Source organism: Strongylocentrotus purpuratus, unplaced genomic scaffold (assembly GCF_000002235.5).
Source record: "Strongylocentrotus purpuratus isolate Spur 01 unplaced genomic scaffold, Spur_5.0 spur5_scaffold_19, whole genome shotgun sequence".
In the NCBI taxonomy this organism is placed as follows: domain Eukaryota; kingdom Metazoa; phylum Echinodermata; class Echinoidea; order Camarodonta; family Strongylocentrotidae; genus Strongylocentrotus; species Strongylocentrotus purpuratus.
The window spans coordinates 966,293-982,663 of record NW_022145604.1 but is presented as its reverse complement, the minus strand read 5'-3'; the positions used below and the strand labels follow the sequence as shown (position 1 = coordinate 982,663).

Here is a 16,371-nt window from a genome sequence, read left to right as displayed (position 1 = left end):
GGGGAGGGGTTAGGGGCTAAAGCCCCCACCCTGCAAAGCCCTTACCCGCAAAATATTGATTATAAATGAAGTTAAACGAGGCACATGTAAAAAGTTAATTTTAGGATCCCAAGTCCCTGATGTCCCCCATATCCCCTTAGCCCCCCCCCCCCCCAAAAAAGGGGGGGAGAATACTCTTCCTGAAATGGGCCCGACACCCACCACAATATTTAACAACAAATGTATCAATCGACATATATACTCTGAAATGAAATATTAATCAAATCGGACGGTAACTTTACGGTGCGGCAGGTCCGAGAATCCCGGGGGACTTGCAACATTTGTAATGATCATGAAAACTTGTAATCAATAATTGTAGGTGTTATTTATACCACGTTTTTGTCTTTATACTTCTATCCGTTATATGTATTTTTCCTCTGGCTTTTACTGCATTATGATATTTCCATTGCCATACATCCATCGCTCTCTTTTCCATTATTCCCACTCTTTCATTTTCACTTCCACTCTCTCCTTGTTCACTCTTCTTTCCTTCTCTCTCTCTCTTTCTCTCTCTCTCTCTTTCTCTCTCTCTCATCATCCTTTGTTCCTCTCCCGCTCGTTCATTCTCACACCCGTTATCTATTTTCTCCCTTTCACTCTCCTTATATCTCAACATGCCAGAACAATTTAATTAATTTTAACATTCTCCACGACCTCCTTTTTCATTTTATCCTCCCTTTCATGATATTTTTTCCAATTTTGTTGTATTACTGTACTTGGTTAACGTTGTCCTTTTTCAGGAGGGAAAGAAAAATTCTCCCCCCCCCCTACTATATGACTCGGACATGTAGAGGGCCGCTGGAACTGGCATATCTCTTCCTTAAGGTAACATTTAGGGAAACTTCATGTTGAAGGAACATCCACGGGGTGAAAAAGTAAGGAAAGCATTTGACAAAACTACAATCGATTTACCAAGTTTAGAGTGAAATCAAATTTCACTTTTAATTTGTAATCCATCAGTGGAAGTGTCCATCAATTATATCCAAACAAATCTCTTTTTTGCAAAATAAATACAATAAAATGACACTTGATTTTAGTCATAAAAATAATTACTGAAATCTAACATAAAGCTAACACAGAATGATGTGATACAATCATAGCAACTAACATGATATAGGCCTATGATGGCATACGTAGACTGGTGCCAAACAAGGAATTTTCTTTTATTTCAAAAGTTAAAAACTATAACCTTTAAATTTTATTTGTATTCAAGTTCAAGTAATTTCAAACCATTGAGTGCAATTGATATTTTTTAAATATATAATTTTGCAGGTTTATTTCGTCTGATTAATATTAATTAACTAAATAAAAATGAAGTTACAATGTATAGTGCTAATACTGAAATAATTTGGCATTGTCTTATATTTTGATTGGATGTGTACAAATCATTTAGGTTGTTGCCAGGCGTGCCATATGTTGCTGTGGTTGCTTGAATCAAAATAGCTCATCCTTTTGATAGGTCATTATTTTATTTATGTTTTCTCAAATTCTCTGAAGCTCAATACCGTTCTTCATATTATTTGGATGATTTGAAGCTTACAATATAAATTTATTTCCAATAGTTTATATCTTTTTAATATTGGCAAAAAACCCACAGAAAACGTCTTTTAAGGTCAGGCAATGTATGGATCTTAGGGCCCAACGTCCTGTGATTCGTATGGTCAGACATCCTGTGTTTTGAAGGTTGGACGTCTTGTGGTTATTAAGGTCGGGCATTATGCGTTTCGTAAGGCCTGACGTCTTGTGGTTCGTACGGTCTGACTTCTTGTGGTTCGTAAGGTCGGACATCTTGTGGTTCGTACGGTCGGACATTTTGTGGTTCGGGCGGTCGGACATCTTGCGGTTCGTACGGTCGGACATTTTGTGGTTCGGGCGGTCGGACGTCTTGTGGTTCGTACGGTCGGACATTTTGTGGTTCGGGCGGTCGGACGTCTTGTGGTTCGTACGGTCGGACATTTTGTGGTTCGGGCGGTCGGACATCTTGCGGTTCGTACGGCCGGACATTTTGTGGTTCGTACGGTCGGACATTTTGTGGTTCGGGCGGTCGGACATCTTGCGGTTCGTACGGTCGGACATTTTGTGGTTCGGGCGGTCGGACATCTTGCGGTTCGTATGGTCGGACATTTTGTGGTTCGGGCGGTCGGACGTCTTGTGGTTCGTACGGTCGGACATTTTGTGGTTCGGGCGGTCGGACATCTTGTGGTTCGTACGGTCGGACATTTTGTGGTTCGGGCGGTCGGACATCTTGCGGTTCGTACGGTCGGACATTTTGTGGTTCGGGCGGTCGGACATCTTGCGGTTCATACGGTCGGACATTTTGTGGTTCGGGCGGTCGAACATCTTGCGGTTCGTACGGTCGGACATTTTGTGGTTCGTACGGCCTGACATCTTGGGGTTCGTACGGTTGAACAGCTTCTGGTTCATATGGTTGGACTTCTTGCGGTGCGTAAGGTTGAACAGCTTCTGGTTCATATGGTTGGACTTCTTGCGGTGCGTAAGGTTGAACAGCTTCTGGTTCATATGGTTGGACTTCTTGCGGTGCGTAAGGTTGGTTGTTTTCATTTGCTTGTTGTTTGAGGATATCCACATCTTGTCTCAGTAGTTGTGAATCTGTTTCAAGGGCTCCTAATCTTGTTTCTATACCGCCTACATCGTCTGCAAGGATCGCAACTACAAAAACAAAGATGGAATAAAGTGAATTAAATGGTGATAATAAATACTATCGTAATATCAAACAGAATTATGTCCTTAAAACTGCAGACGTTTACTATAATAAATTTGACTTACAATTTCTCCAAATTTGTAAAAGTTGGCACAGAATGAAATTTGCTACACCTCCAATATAAGTTACATATTTTTGTTCAGTACTTTTTTCACACTTGTTGGCATATATGAAAGCTTCGATGTCAGGATCAATTGTTGTAGTAGCAAGACACACGCTCAGGCATCAAATGCTCCGCGGTTAATTTCCTACACTAACCGAACAAATTCCTAAGTTGGACCTTTCACTACACTTACTTTAACTTGAAACGGAATCGCAAACATTACCCTCTACTTTTGAAAAAAAGAGGCGGAAGAATTGTCGCAGCGGGATATTTAGGATCACCACCATAATATATGTTTCAAATATGTTATCATAGGTGATTTAAAAAAAAATATTCACCTTCATTATTGATGATATTTAGATCGTCCTGAAGGATCTCAATTAAGTTCGTTAGTTCCGTCAGCCCTGGATCAAAGAATTGAAAGACGTAAATAAGTTATTCATAAACAATGCATGTTTCAAATTATGTAAAGGAAAAGTGCATCGACAGTGTAAAACCAAAAATGATTATCCACGCCATGACTGCATGTAATCAAACATTTTTGTAAACATAATGTACATAGAAATTAAATGGCATTGCATTGTTTAATAATGATTACTATATACCGATGTTTTAAATATTAAGTTTTTGTTATATATGAATACACAACCAAGTGGCTGCGACCTCCCAAGAAAAGCCTGGGTCAACCTAAACCGTATCAGAACTGGAGTTGGCCGTACACAACATTTCCTACATAAAATTGGAGCTGAATCATCACCAAACTGCGCATGTGGAGAGATCCAAACTATGGATCATGTCATTGATGTTTGTCCGACCTACAAATCCCCCACGGCGCTTCCGGACATCGCGAGCTCGATGATGAGACAATATGTTGGCTTAATAAGGATCTTCCTATCTAGATGATGTACTCCCTGATATTCTTTGCACGAACGAACGAATACATCGTCATGTATTTGCCACCATTTTTTAGAGTAAGTACTGTAGACCCTGTAACATTCCACAAACCAGACTCTCATACATGTAGATATGCTTATCGTAACCAAAGCAAACCCAATGTTTCATTGGTGGACAATGGGGGAGAGGGCCGGGGAAAATATCAAATGCCTTTTCTTAGGTGGAACACAAATCCCGGATCTGCCAATAACTGTATAAGTTGAATCAACAAAATACCTGTAAGTGGATTAGCCGGAAGGAACACCTGTGTGCATGTTAGACCGCACTCAGAGGGCGCTGCACAGCATTTCATAGGTTCTGGACAGTCAGTATCCTGGAAGCAATTGTCTACGCACACACCGGGGTCGTTGTTTCCTCCGTACGCAGTATTAGACTGGGGAGGGCATATACCGGGTCTAGTATCTTATCAAATGAGAGATTGGGAAGAAAAAACAGATTGTTTATTGATAGAAAATTATGATAATATTAACATTTATATTGCGCAAGTATTCAACCAAAGGGAAGCTCAAGGCACCTACAAAGTGGTACTAACGTTACCTTGGCTATAGCCGAGTTGCACTAAGGAATGTTGACGTACAAGTTGAACTAGACGATGTAGGAAAATTGTAGTTATAAAACAGCGAATATAAATCGAACCAGAATCTAAAACTTACAGCTTCACGGTCAAACAACATAGGACTGTTAGTATTCAAAATGCTTTGGTATCTCCTCCAAAAACTCCTGATGCTGTTATGTATATAGGATTGCATATAACATGTCACTTTGTAAACATTTTCGATTTGGGGACATGTGAGTCGGACGTTGCTCCCTTTTCCAAGACCCCAAAGCAAGATCATTCTCATTTTTATATAATAATATTGGATAAACGGGTAAACTGGTCTACCCCTACGAAAGACTACTTCATCTGGATAATTATTTAAAATTAAACAAGTAACAATCTTCAAAGCTCCGTGTATATCTCCCTTCTCCCTTCTCCCTTCTTCCTTCTTCCTTCTTCCTTCTTCCTTCTCCCTTCTCTCTCCCCTCTCTCTCCCCTATCTATCTTTCCCTCTCTTTTTAAGTTTCTATCCTTCGATTTTTCTCTCTATACTTTTGCTGCTTTCAACTTACAAGTGGAAACGCAATTATCTTCATCCTCCCCATTTGAGCAATCGAGCACGTCATTACAGACTTGATACAGTGGTATACAGCTTCCATCCTGGCACCTAAACCCGTCCTCAGAGTTACACAAATCTGAAAATTTGAGAATTTGAATAATGAGGACAAAATAAATTCATTGTTGTTGTACCTGAATGGATTGAAAGAGCACAATGTTAATTAATTTGGGGGAAATGTTTTTAAAATCAACGGCACTCGAAACGATGAAGTGCATCTCTTATTAAATTCACATAGTTGTGATGAAAAGGATTAGCTATACATTACAATAATCAGTGCTTGACAATGATCTAGTTCACAGTTGTTGCAGTATGAGCATGAGCAGATAAAGGTCATTGCAGACCAAATTATGAAATACACGGAGATGTGTCCTACGTAAACTGCTATGTCAGGCAGATTCCCGCGCCCATATACAAGGACCTATCACAATTGTACTAACAAAATATCCTTCCTCTTCTTGCTATTGTTTTACAAACACCTTTTTAATTAAGTAAAAATTAGTTATTCCACATTATATGCCATCTTATTCCTTTTTTTTTACATAGACTCGCAATATAACAATTCTTCCTCAAGATAACAAAACAAACTTTTAAATCGAGGAACTACATTTGGTTCACCGTATTTTTAACGAAAGTTTTATGCAAATGTTACAAAGTCACTTGCATAAGAAAAAATACGTATAAATCCAATTTCCTACATAATTCTTGCTCATGAAAATTTTGTAATCATTATTAATTTATGCACAAACAGTGCACTCCATGATACACATGTGGAAGTATTCTTTGAAAAGGGAAACAAAGGCTTTTTATGTAGCACCTCCATCGGCATCGCAGTTGGAGTGATTATTTCAAAATGTACAAATCAAAGTGGGACCTCTTCATGTTTTGAAGATATATGGATATTCGGGTCATTTAGGACATGTGCTTACCGTGAACTGATCTATTGCAAGACCTTTTGACGATTGTTGTTAATTTTCATCCACCCCTCCCTCCTATACTTGAATATTGGATACATTACTATAATCGTATACTCACTAAATCCGCATCGTTCGACGGCTTCATCGGATTGGTCCGGGCAGTCATCTCGGTCATTGCAGACAAGCCCCGAGTAAATACAGCTTCCATCATCACACTGTGGACAAAGGACATAGATATGGTAAACCTAGTGCGTTTATTGCTTTGTAGCTCAATTTCTTCGATTGCTTTAAGAACTGTGAATCATCTTATTACAAACTGAAAATGTTACATTTGATGCGATACAAGGACATCAATAACAGACTGAAAGAGAAACACGTTATAGTTGTACCTTGATTTTCGATGTTGGAAATTTATTCTCTGTTTTGTTCAAAAATGACAAAACGGAACAAGTGAATCGGACATATCATTATCTTCGATGGATTATCATGTAAAGGTATAAACGAAATCCACCACAATTACTCATCTGAAAACGTATTCATACGTGACGAGCGTATGGCAAGCTGTTTTAACATTTATTCCTATTTCTTGACATCAAGAATTACCATTGCTTTGCAACAGAAAATCATTTCTTGATATCAAGAACTGTTATAGTGATTGATTTTAAACGCAAAAGTATTGCTTGAATTCATCCTGAGCGCGCCGTTTTAACATTTATTCCTATTATTTATTTCGAACGCATGAGTTGTGCAGAAATTCATCTTGAACGCGCTGTTTTAACTTTTATTCCCTTTTCTTGATATCAAGAAATAATTTTCTGTTGTAAAGCAACGGTAAATCTTGATATTTAGGAAAAAATATTAAAACGGTTTGTAAATTTGTTACCATGATTTGTACGTTTTTTGAGAGACAAATGCCAGTAAATGACGAGAGCAAACAATGGTATGAACAGCCTGCCATCGTTAAAGGAAACCAAGACCTTCATACTAAGTTACTTTTATTGTAAAGTTTAAGATATTTGAAAAAAATATCAGTGAAAATTTGCACAAAATCGGGCAAGGAATAATGAAGTAAGAGTGTGTGTGTGTGTGTGTGTGTATTGGGTTTTTACAGACGTGTATCAATCAGATATGATTATTTACGTCTGGGACCGACCTTTAAACGTCACCATCCGAAAGACGTGACTCAGTTTCGAACCTGCGTCCTCGGCTGAATCAGTTTGTAACTTCCACTTTTTAGCTGGATTACAGGCGCACGCTTTTTTAAATGACTAGTCACTAGAGGGCGGTATTCAATTTGATGACATCATCTGTGGACAACTCTCCATGCCTTTTGTACATCAAATTTCATGTTTTTCCTTCTTTCTTGTGATTGAGATAATGTACTCCCCTGAAAGCAAGATATAGCATACAAAATGATATTCTACTTCACATGTTATGAAGTCGGATCAAGAACACAAATAAATACGGAGAAAACAAAAAAATTGTGAAATTTTATGTACAAAAGGCATGGAGAGTTGTTCACAGATGATGTCATCAAATTGAATACCGCCCTCTAGTGACTAGTCATTTCAAAATGCTCTAACTTTCTTATTCCTTGCCCGATTTTGTTCAAATTTTCACTGACTTTATTCAAATCTTTTAAACTTTACAATAAAAGTAACTTAGTATAAAGGTTTTGGTTTCCTTTAAGTCCAACTTAAAGTCGATCTTAGTCTTTGTGAAACACCCCCTGGGTTAGGTTTCTACTCACCTCGAACTGATTAGGGGAACATGCAGAAATGATCCGGCAGTTACCAGGCTGTTCGTCCGCATCACTGTATGGACAATCAGGCTGAAAATTGAAGAAGAACAAAATAATTTTATCAGAATGAAAGTTTAATCAACCCGGGGAAGAGGCTCATGCTTATTCAATTATGTGTTAAACTACATATGTACACAACATTAGTTGGCAGTTCTGACTACAGAGGGTTCTTAAATCAATATTAGTGTTGAAATAGAACTCCTAAAGTCAAAACGCAATTTCTAAAATAAGCAATCTTGTGCAAAAAGGACAAACATCAAAGTTAAACTTTCTGATCTGTAGGTATTGTGCAACACTTTATACGAAAGCTTTTCTCTCCATATTGCCATATAACAAGGATGGTTCATTTTTCTCTCCATCAATAGGGTTTAGATTTGATTATAATTCGAATAAATTGAAATATATGGTTTGCATTGAGGAGGCGCGATAGCTCAGTCGGTAGAGCAGTGGTCTCGTGATCCGGTGACCCGGGTTCGAAACCAAGTCGATGCTCTAGTGCCATTTGGTAAAGCATTAGTCCTCATTTCCAGGTCCCTCGGAGAGGACCTAAATCCGTCAGCCGTCTGGTTGCTTACTTACAAGCATTTATGCTTTCTTAGCAGTCAGGTAAAATAACCACCACCACATTCATTCGTGTTACATGAAATACAATATATTATGGCGCCATAGTTCTGTTTGTATCCATACCTGTCCGTTACATAGTAGGTCAGACGATATACAAGTCCTATCCGGGCATTCAAAGGTCAAAGGTGGTCCACATTCAACCGGCGACGTGTTTGACAGGGAACAATCCGTTTCGTCTTCCCCGCCGGAGCAATGCGGATACCCGTCACATTTATCCGAAGCGGGTATACACTTGCCGTCTTTGCATTCAAACTCGGATGGCTGGCAGTTCGTCAGCTGACATCCGATTTCATCTTCCCCACCAGTACAATGCGGGTAGCCGTCACACTTATCCGATGCTGGTAGGCATTGTCCGTTTGCGCATTCAAACTCGGATGGCTGGCAGTTGGACAGCTGACATCCGATTTCGTCTTCCCCGCCGGAACAATGGGGGTAGCCGTCACATTTATCCGATGCTGGTAGGCATTGTCCGTTTCCACATTCAAACTCGGATGGCTGGCAGTTGGTTAGCTGACATCCGATTTCGTCTTCCCCGCCGGAACAACGCGGGTAGCCGTCACACTTATCCGATGCTGGTAGGCATTGTCCGTTTGTGCATTCAAACTCGGATGGCTGGCAGTTGGACAGCTGACATCCGATTTCGTCTTCCCCGCCGGAACAACGCGGGTAGCCGTCACACTTATCCGATGCTGGTAGGCATTGTCCGTTTGTGCATTCAAACTCGGATGGCTGGCAGTTGGTGAGCGGACATCCGATTTCGTCTTCACCTGTGTTCAAATATTTTCACCACAATTAGACACAATACGAAGGGGAAAGGGGGGGGGGCATAAATACGGTGATAGAAGTAGTAATAGTAAGGGTGGAAGAAGTAGTGGTTGTGGTGGTGGTGGTGATGGTGGTAGTGGCAGTGTTAATAGTAGTAGTGGGAGCAGTAATAGTAATTCTTATTTTTGTTGATGGTGTTGTCGTTTATTGATTAGGGACTTTTATATTTACATGACGAGAACGTGGACCGCCACGTGTGACATCCTTTGAAGGTAATGTGACGTCCTTTTAAGGCCCTGCCGGGCACGGCCCAGTGCCTTAACACAATGTCACACGCGGTAGTCCACGCTCTCGTCGTGGAAATTTAAAAGTCCCTAATAGCTACTCATAAACACGATAAACTTATACTGCTTTCAAATGCACAACTCAAATAAAATATATCGATGGGTCAGTGATACAAAGACATAACTCCATTTTGGCCATTTTTAATAAAAGTGGTTTATGTCTCACTGAGCACTTGGGTATTAAGTATATGTTTCACTAGCCATTGACTTCAATGTGTTGTTGGGTGGAGTTAAGTCTTTGGTTTCCTGGAAAGCCCACATTTTTCTGAACATTCTGATATCAAATACTCATTTTGGCAAATATAGAGTTACGTCTTTGTGTCACTAAACCATCGATAAGTGCTCCGGTATATGGTACTGTTCAGTCTGCTCACCATTGACAGGGCACTCCCGGACACCATTGCAGAGTACAGCACACACATGTCCATACGTACACTGGACAGTACCAACCGTTATACATACACGATCAATGATAGGACAACTTGCTTCATCAGATCCGTCATCACAGTCAATCTATAAATAGGAGAGAGAATGAAAGATTTACTATGGTAAAAGTAAGAAATTATAAACAAGACAGTGATAAAGATTTTCAACTTCTTCAACTGTTTGAAAAAGATGTTTTGAGAAGGCCAGACAATGATCTAGGTAAGAAATATTTAACATCCTTTAATATCAGTCTGTCTTTGTTGTCGTTGTCGTTGTTTTGGGGTTTTTTTTTTTTGGGGGGGGGGGGGTTGGGGTGTATGTTTCTTTAAGTTTTCGAGGAATTGCTTCTCCCTTTTTTCCTTCATAAAGTTGGAACCATGTTTGTGAAACTGCCGTCCCCAGCTCCTTTATCACCAATCCACGTACCCTCTCCATTCTGTAGCCACAAAAAGGGGGTCGGCGGAATTCCTAAAAGTGATTCCTCGAAGAGAATATCCACCTTTCTGAGCGATCTTAGTTGACCCTTGGCTACCCAATGATTCGAAGAAGAAACAAAATAGGTATTGTTTCAGGAAAAGGGGCTCAATTTTTCGGTTCACCTGATTATTGCAGCGCTGGATATCTGGAATACATGTCCCAGTGTCACACTGGAATTCGTTCGCCCCGCATCCGCAGTCCTCATCCTCACCAGCCGGACAGTCCCGGATAAGTCCATCGCAACGATACTGTTCAGGGATACACTGCCCGGTCTGGCAGCGGAATTCGTCAGCGTTGCAGCATTCTTGTTGCTCGTCGTCACCTGTTAACGAAACATAGGATGGTTGTTTATCTATACTGTCTTTACTGTTACTTGACATAATACAATACAATTGCCATATCATATCATGCTCGTAATAGACGTCTTTCCAAATAAGCGTAGGGACCAACACACATCCTTGTTTTACACCGTTATTTACAAGGAAGCTATCGGATGTTTCGCCTGCCTCCTTTAAGTTATTCATCATAACCGTGTGTAGTGACTCTATCAGACCTATGAACTGCTTAGGGCATCCGTACTTTCCGAGTGGTGTATATCAAAATAAAAATATACATATATATTTATTAGGGAGGGATGGTAAAAAGTGATCTATGTCTCTTTTAAAACCCATTTTGCATACATTGAATACACAACCACACACCCCACTCCCCCTCCCCCTCTTTCAAATTTTAGACTAAAGGTGACTGAAAGTGTGCAACCACTTTATTTTGTTATCTGTCATAATTGTTTTAGTACATTAATACCGACAAATATATTACCTGTACTTATTTCATTCTCCTTTTTTCTCTTGTCATAAAATCCTAGGAATTATGCCCCCTCGTTTACAAAATACATAATGGATTGGTAGTGCTAGGTCGGACAAACTTATGTGCGAGGTCTCAAAAATCTAGCGTATAAAAAAACACATACAATTCAAATACATAACACTTTTATTTTTGTCAACATTCCAGTGTTATTGATTTTACCCGACTATGACTTTTAGGAGGTATTATTGTGATTTGCCATACCCATACCTGCAGGACAATTTGTATTGCCATCGCAGACCAGATAGTCAGGTATACAGGACTGGTCTCCACACTGGAAGAGCCCTTCATCACAGACGACAGCAGGTACCAAGTTACAACCAACCGTCTCATCCTCTGCATTCGGGCAATCATTCTGAAAAAATAAAAACATCGATTAAACGGCGATTCTCTCTCGAGATACGAAAACAACATCAGTATTTTCATCGCAGATGAGGTGTACGGTAAGTTGCAAAAGCCGATATTCTTGAAAAAGGGTTCATTTAATCTGACTAACTAGCTGTCTATCAAACTATCCTTAATCTTTTAATTCATTAATCTTTTTGTTTTTCTGATTATGTTTTTTAAAGCCCCACTGTACTACTTGTATCTATTTGCTTTCTCTATATAGATAACTTCCCCAGTCGGTGCCTGTTGGTCCCCCGTGACCCTTTTTTCATATGTTTATTGAGAGCTCAGTTGATAAGATAGCCGCCTGTCAGTGACCTCGCTGGGTGGTCTAATCCCTTCTGGTCGAACTAGTACAGATGGCCTTTAAATTCATCCTGTACCTACCTGTCCGTCGCACACCCAAATGCGGATGACACAAGCCCCTGTGTCACAGCGGAACTCGTCCCCTTGGCATTGATTGTGTTCGCATTCTAACTCGTCCTCCCCTGCTTGGCAGTCCTCGAGCATGTCACACCGCCAGAAGTGAGGTATACATCGTCCGCTTCGGCACTGAAACTGATCATCAGCACTGCACTGGTTCAGGTTACATTCCATCTCATCCTAGTATAGATAGTGAATGATGCAATGAGGAAAATGATGATAGGAGGAAAATTATGTTTTCGTCCTTTTATGAAATATCCAACAAACTTCTGTTTTCTTTCTCACAGAAAATGATTTTCAAGAATCACACCGGTCTTTCAAAAGCGTTCTGTGAAGAGGGGATCGGGTGAAGGCTAGCCGCAGAATATTATTTCAGACATGAACATTACGGTGGAAAAAATATTGTTTTTAGGGGGGGGGAGAGGTTCCATGCAGGAAAATAACACTTTTAAAGTCCAATCTATACTATTTATTTTTTTATCAGGGGCTTAATATACCCACGATTAGTCTTTACCTTTATCTCCACTGAAATACCAATACTCATTTTGCATTAAACTGTTTTAATTGTGCAAAAGACTAGACACAAGAGGCTTTAAAGTATAAAGAGAAATGATATAGAGCCTTTTTATTTAATGTGAAAAATGAGATTGTGATAAATTATGTCATCCTTCAATATAACATGTATATTGTTTTTTAGATGTCGCATACCTTACAAAGTATTATGGAATTGTAAGCACTAACTTACATCCATTGTGTCATTACACTTTATTTGGTCTCGGGGAAAGCATTAATAGATCTATCAATACAATATTAAAGCCAGTTTGTAAATAGCTTCAGAACGCATGACCTCAAAATATCCACAGATCTTTTACACGATGGATACGTCCCACTTGTTCATTTTAGAATGCCTCTTGAGAAGAATTCTTCCACATGTGACCTGTGTATCAGATAAGTGTACTGTCTATGCATAAATGAATACTGATAACGTAACTTTCATGAGCACGATACCAGTATTCGTCTCGATGGGTTTTACAATTTAGTTACAAATAACCTTTATCTGCCCATGCGCATAGTATTTACGAACGGGCTTATTACTAAATTCTGAGTTGTGTTCGGTAACGTTTGGGACAATATAGCTTGAGCTTGCTCTTTTATGAAATATCGGAGCCGAGATTCATGCTTACCATCCCGTCTCTGCAATCATAGGTGCCGTCACACACGAACTCGGTCAGAAGACACGCCCCATCACGGCAGAGAAACCCGTCGCATTGGACTACCTTACATGATTCCTCGGTCTCATCGTAGGCGTCGTAGTCGCAATCATTGACGCCATCACACACCAGACTCAAAGGGATGCACTCCTGACTGGTTGCACAGCGGAACCCTGGGACGTCAGTGCCAGGTGGTATGCAATCTGAATGAATGATTACAAGATTGAATAGAATTATGCACTTGCACCTTGTATGGAATACCAACGGGGAAAATCCAAACCAGGGGTGTTTCACAAAGATTCCAAGTCGAACGTTACTCTTAGTTGGACTTAAATATTATGGAGAGCCATTTGCAGCTTTATAATGAAATATATTTATTTTAGACTTTTCATAAATTCCACATCAAGAACATGAAATTTCCCATGATAATAGAAAATATGAATGATTTGAATCAACATGTTATGCCTTTTAAAGTAACTTTTGCAAAGATGCTAACGCCTTTCCATCATTGTTAAGTCCAATTTAGGATCTTTGTGAAATACCCCCAGCTTCCATAACATATTTCAATTTGGTCATGTTGCTAGATGGTAGGGGATTTATTTATGCTGTAACAGTTAAGTGGGGAAAATGTTAACAGAAAATCCAATGTTGAAATAGCAAAAAACTCTTGAGGAAAGATCTTAAAAATCAGAAAAGGACACGGGCTAAATTTTGGATGAAATTTGACAAAAATTGAGAGAAAGTTATGAATTTGTTGCAGTTCCCCAATTTTCCCAACACAAAAAAATTACTAGAATTTTCAAATGTTCAACAGTGATGACTCGGGATGGTCTATTCTGATTAGAGTACCAATACTGTTATGTTGTAAATAATATGTTTTGAGTAGAGCCCCAAGGGAGAATGCAATTAGGGGAAAACAGGAACTAACGATATTTTGTGTAAAGGACAAACAGAAGAGTTATGATTGACTTCGTCATAATCCACCAAACTGCCAATTTGAGATTAACATACAATTTATAGTAATCTGATTTTTCAAACTTTCATAAAAAACTTTCTTATTTCTATATTAGTCCGATTATTTCAAACTGTCGCTATTCTTATTATCTAATTTGTTTACTTTAATACATAGGGACTTATCAAATCATATGAACTTCTGGAAACTGTAAATGCAAATTATCTATCAAAAATAAATTAATGATACAAAATATCTATACAAAGTCCACTCCAAAAATAACTTACTTTCAATAGAAGCAAATAAAGCGGACAAACCAATCAAAAAAAGTTTTAACCAAATCTGATAACTAATAAGAGAGGTTTGAATTTTTAATGACATGAAAAACTTTGAAAATTACAAGACCGTAAATTGGCAACTCACTCATGAGTCTGTGACGTCATTGCCTCACTATCTACTTATTGTTTTCTTTACATTGATAATACAAATTTCCCATTCCCCCCTAAGAATCTTAGTTATATTGATAGTAATATATTTGTGAGTGGATGCACTAATAAAGAGTAATTTGTGTAAGTTAAATCATGAAAAATGTGAATTTCGATAAATGATTTATATAAAAATCAAAGATTATGAATATTCAGAAAAAAGTATAAATTCTTCAAATTTTATAAAAGATGTTGTGAAATGTCATGCACGCTAAATAATATCATATAACCTGGGCAAAGGCGTGGGAAAATTAAGATTTGGGGGGTGCGGGAAATTAATGGGATAAAATATATAAAGCAATTGAAAAATAGTGAGGCAATGACGTCACAAAAGGATAAACAAATTGGCAATACATGTAGTGATTTCCATTGTTCCATACTTTTTCAAAAAATCATAATTTCTTTATTAGTCATCAGATTTTACTCAAATCTGTTTTGCTCTGTTTCTATCGTTTTTCTGCATCTTTTAAAAGCAAATTCAGCATTTTTGGAGTGGACTTGGACTTTAAGTAATATAAGTCTTAATTAATTTCATTTAATTTCGGGGTGGTGTTTAATGTGAAAGTATTATGATATAGCGGGCGTCAAAAGCAACTTGTTTTAAAATAGTCCGGGAAACATCAAAAATGGAGACAGAAACTTACTTCCAAATGCATTCCTTTTGCTCACGTAAATCTCATCCCTAAAGTCCATCGGCCGAGCTTGTAAAATCTGATGAAATATTAAAAATGGGTGATACAAACCTATTAGTTATTACCGATTTCCATCTCAATCGGTCCTATCAATTTCATTCTATTTTCTACAACTTTATCTATCAACATTGTTGATTTCAGCATTCATAAAATCGTTTTCAGTTATTTCCTTACTATTGAAATACATTTTATAATACATATTATATTACTCTACTTCAATCACTTGATTACGCGGTTACATTGAAAAAATAAAGACAACCTCGCGGTATGACCCTTTTTCACCCGGCATATTTGATGGTGAAGTACTATCAAATCAGACCGAATGTAATTAATGTGGATGTTCACACAGGTTTATCGACAAATTTAATTCGTTCACTCTTGAAAACAGTTTTTACATATACAAACACATCAGGCCATACCATCATATAAATGTAATAATGATAACTTTGAAAGTACTTTTTCAAGTCCGTTAGCTTACCGTCTGTTTCTTTGGTGACCCTTTCCAGTTCTCTTCCACTTCCACAGGCTTGCAGTGAACCAGAGAAAATGAACATAGTAACATGGTCACTAACTGTATAAGGACCTCCATCTTTCTTCCAAGATCAGAGGAAAAAAATATTTAGAACGGAATAGGCACAGCTGATGCCTATATTGGGATTTATAGTACTCTTACATGGAGTACTCTACGTGACAGTCTACACCACGCTACTCACGAACCACACCCAATGATTATATCTCAATCACAGCAAGAAGTTTAAAGAGCTGGAGTCATATCAAGCTCATTCCCTTTGTACCATCTTCGATACCACTAGTAGAAGATATGTCAGACATGTGCTTAATAACTGGAGCAGGTACGTAGACAAAAGATTCTTGCCTAGCTGCAAACTAGCTAACCGGCCACTTTCAAAGGGAAATATGCCTTTGTAATGATAATTACTTTTCGCTACCACTCGTCTGAACACTACACAGTGATTACCTTTTTAGGAGGCAAGCGAAAGGAAATTGAGCAAAATTTCCTGAAATATTAATCT

At 38.6% G+C, this 16,371-nt stretch overlaps 1 protein-coding gene across 1 annotated transcript; it reads right to left on the bottom strand.

Moving 5' to 3' along the window:
* Positions 1-1,047: 1,047 nt before the first annotated feature.
* On the bottom strand, positions 1,048-16,114 carry LOC373285 (cortical granule protein with LDL-receptor-like repeats). Its single transcript, XM_775076.5, has 14 exons — positions 15,819-16,114; positions 15,293-15,359; positions 13,185-13,414; positions 11,965-12,180; positions 11,401-11,545; positions 10,449-10,648; positions 9,798-9,936; positions 8,378-9,081; positions 7,640-7,720; positions 6,008-6,104; positions 4,929-5,051; positions 4,035-4,220; positions 3,203-3,268; positions 1,048-2,709 (listed from the first exon to the last, which is right to left on the bottom strand). Exons 1-14 carry the CDS (start codon positions 15,927-15,929, stop codon positions 1,742-1,744), a joined length of 3,333 nt encoding a protein of 1,110 aa, XP_780169.3. The 5' UTR covers positions 15,930-16,114; the 3' UTR covers positions 1,048-1,741.
* Between the last annotated feature and the right edge of the window lie 257 nt (positions 16,115-16,371).

Bases quoted from the DNA above. Each gene is read 5' to 3' on its own strand.
- LOC373285 (XM_775076.5), bottom strand. From the start codon at position 15,929: ATGGAGGTCCTTATACAGTTAGTGACCATGTTACTATGTTCATTTTCT. The intron at 4,221-4,928 runs GTAAGTTGAAAG...TCATTTGATAAG, and splicing joins AGATAATTGCGTTTCCACTT to ATACTAGACCCGGTATATGC. The intron at 3,269-4,034 runs GTATTTTGTTGA...TCTTTGATCCAG, and splicing joins TCCGGCTAATCCACTTACAG to GGCTGACGGAACTAACGAAC.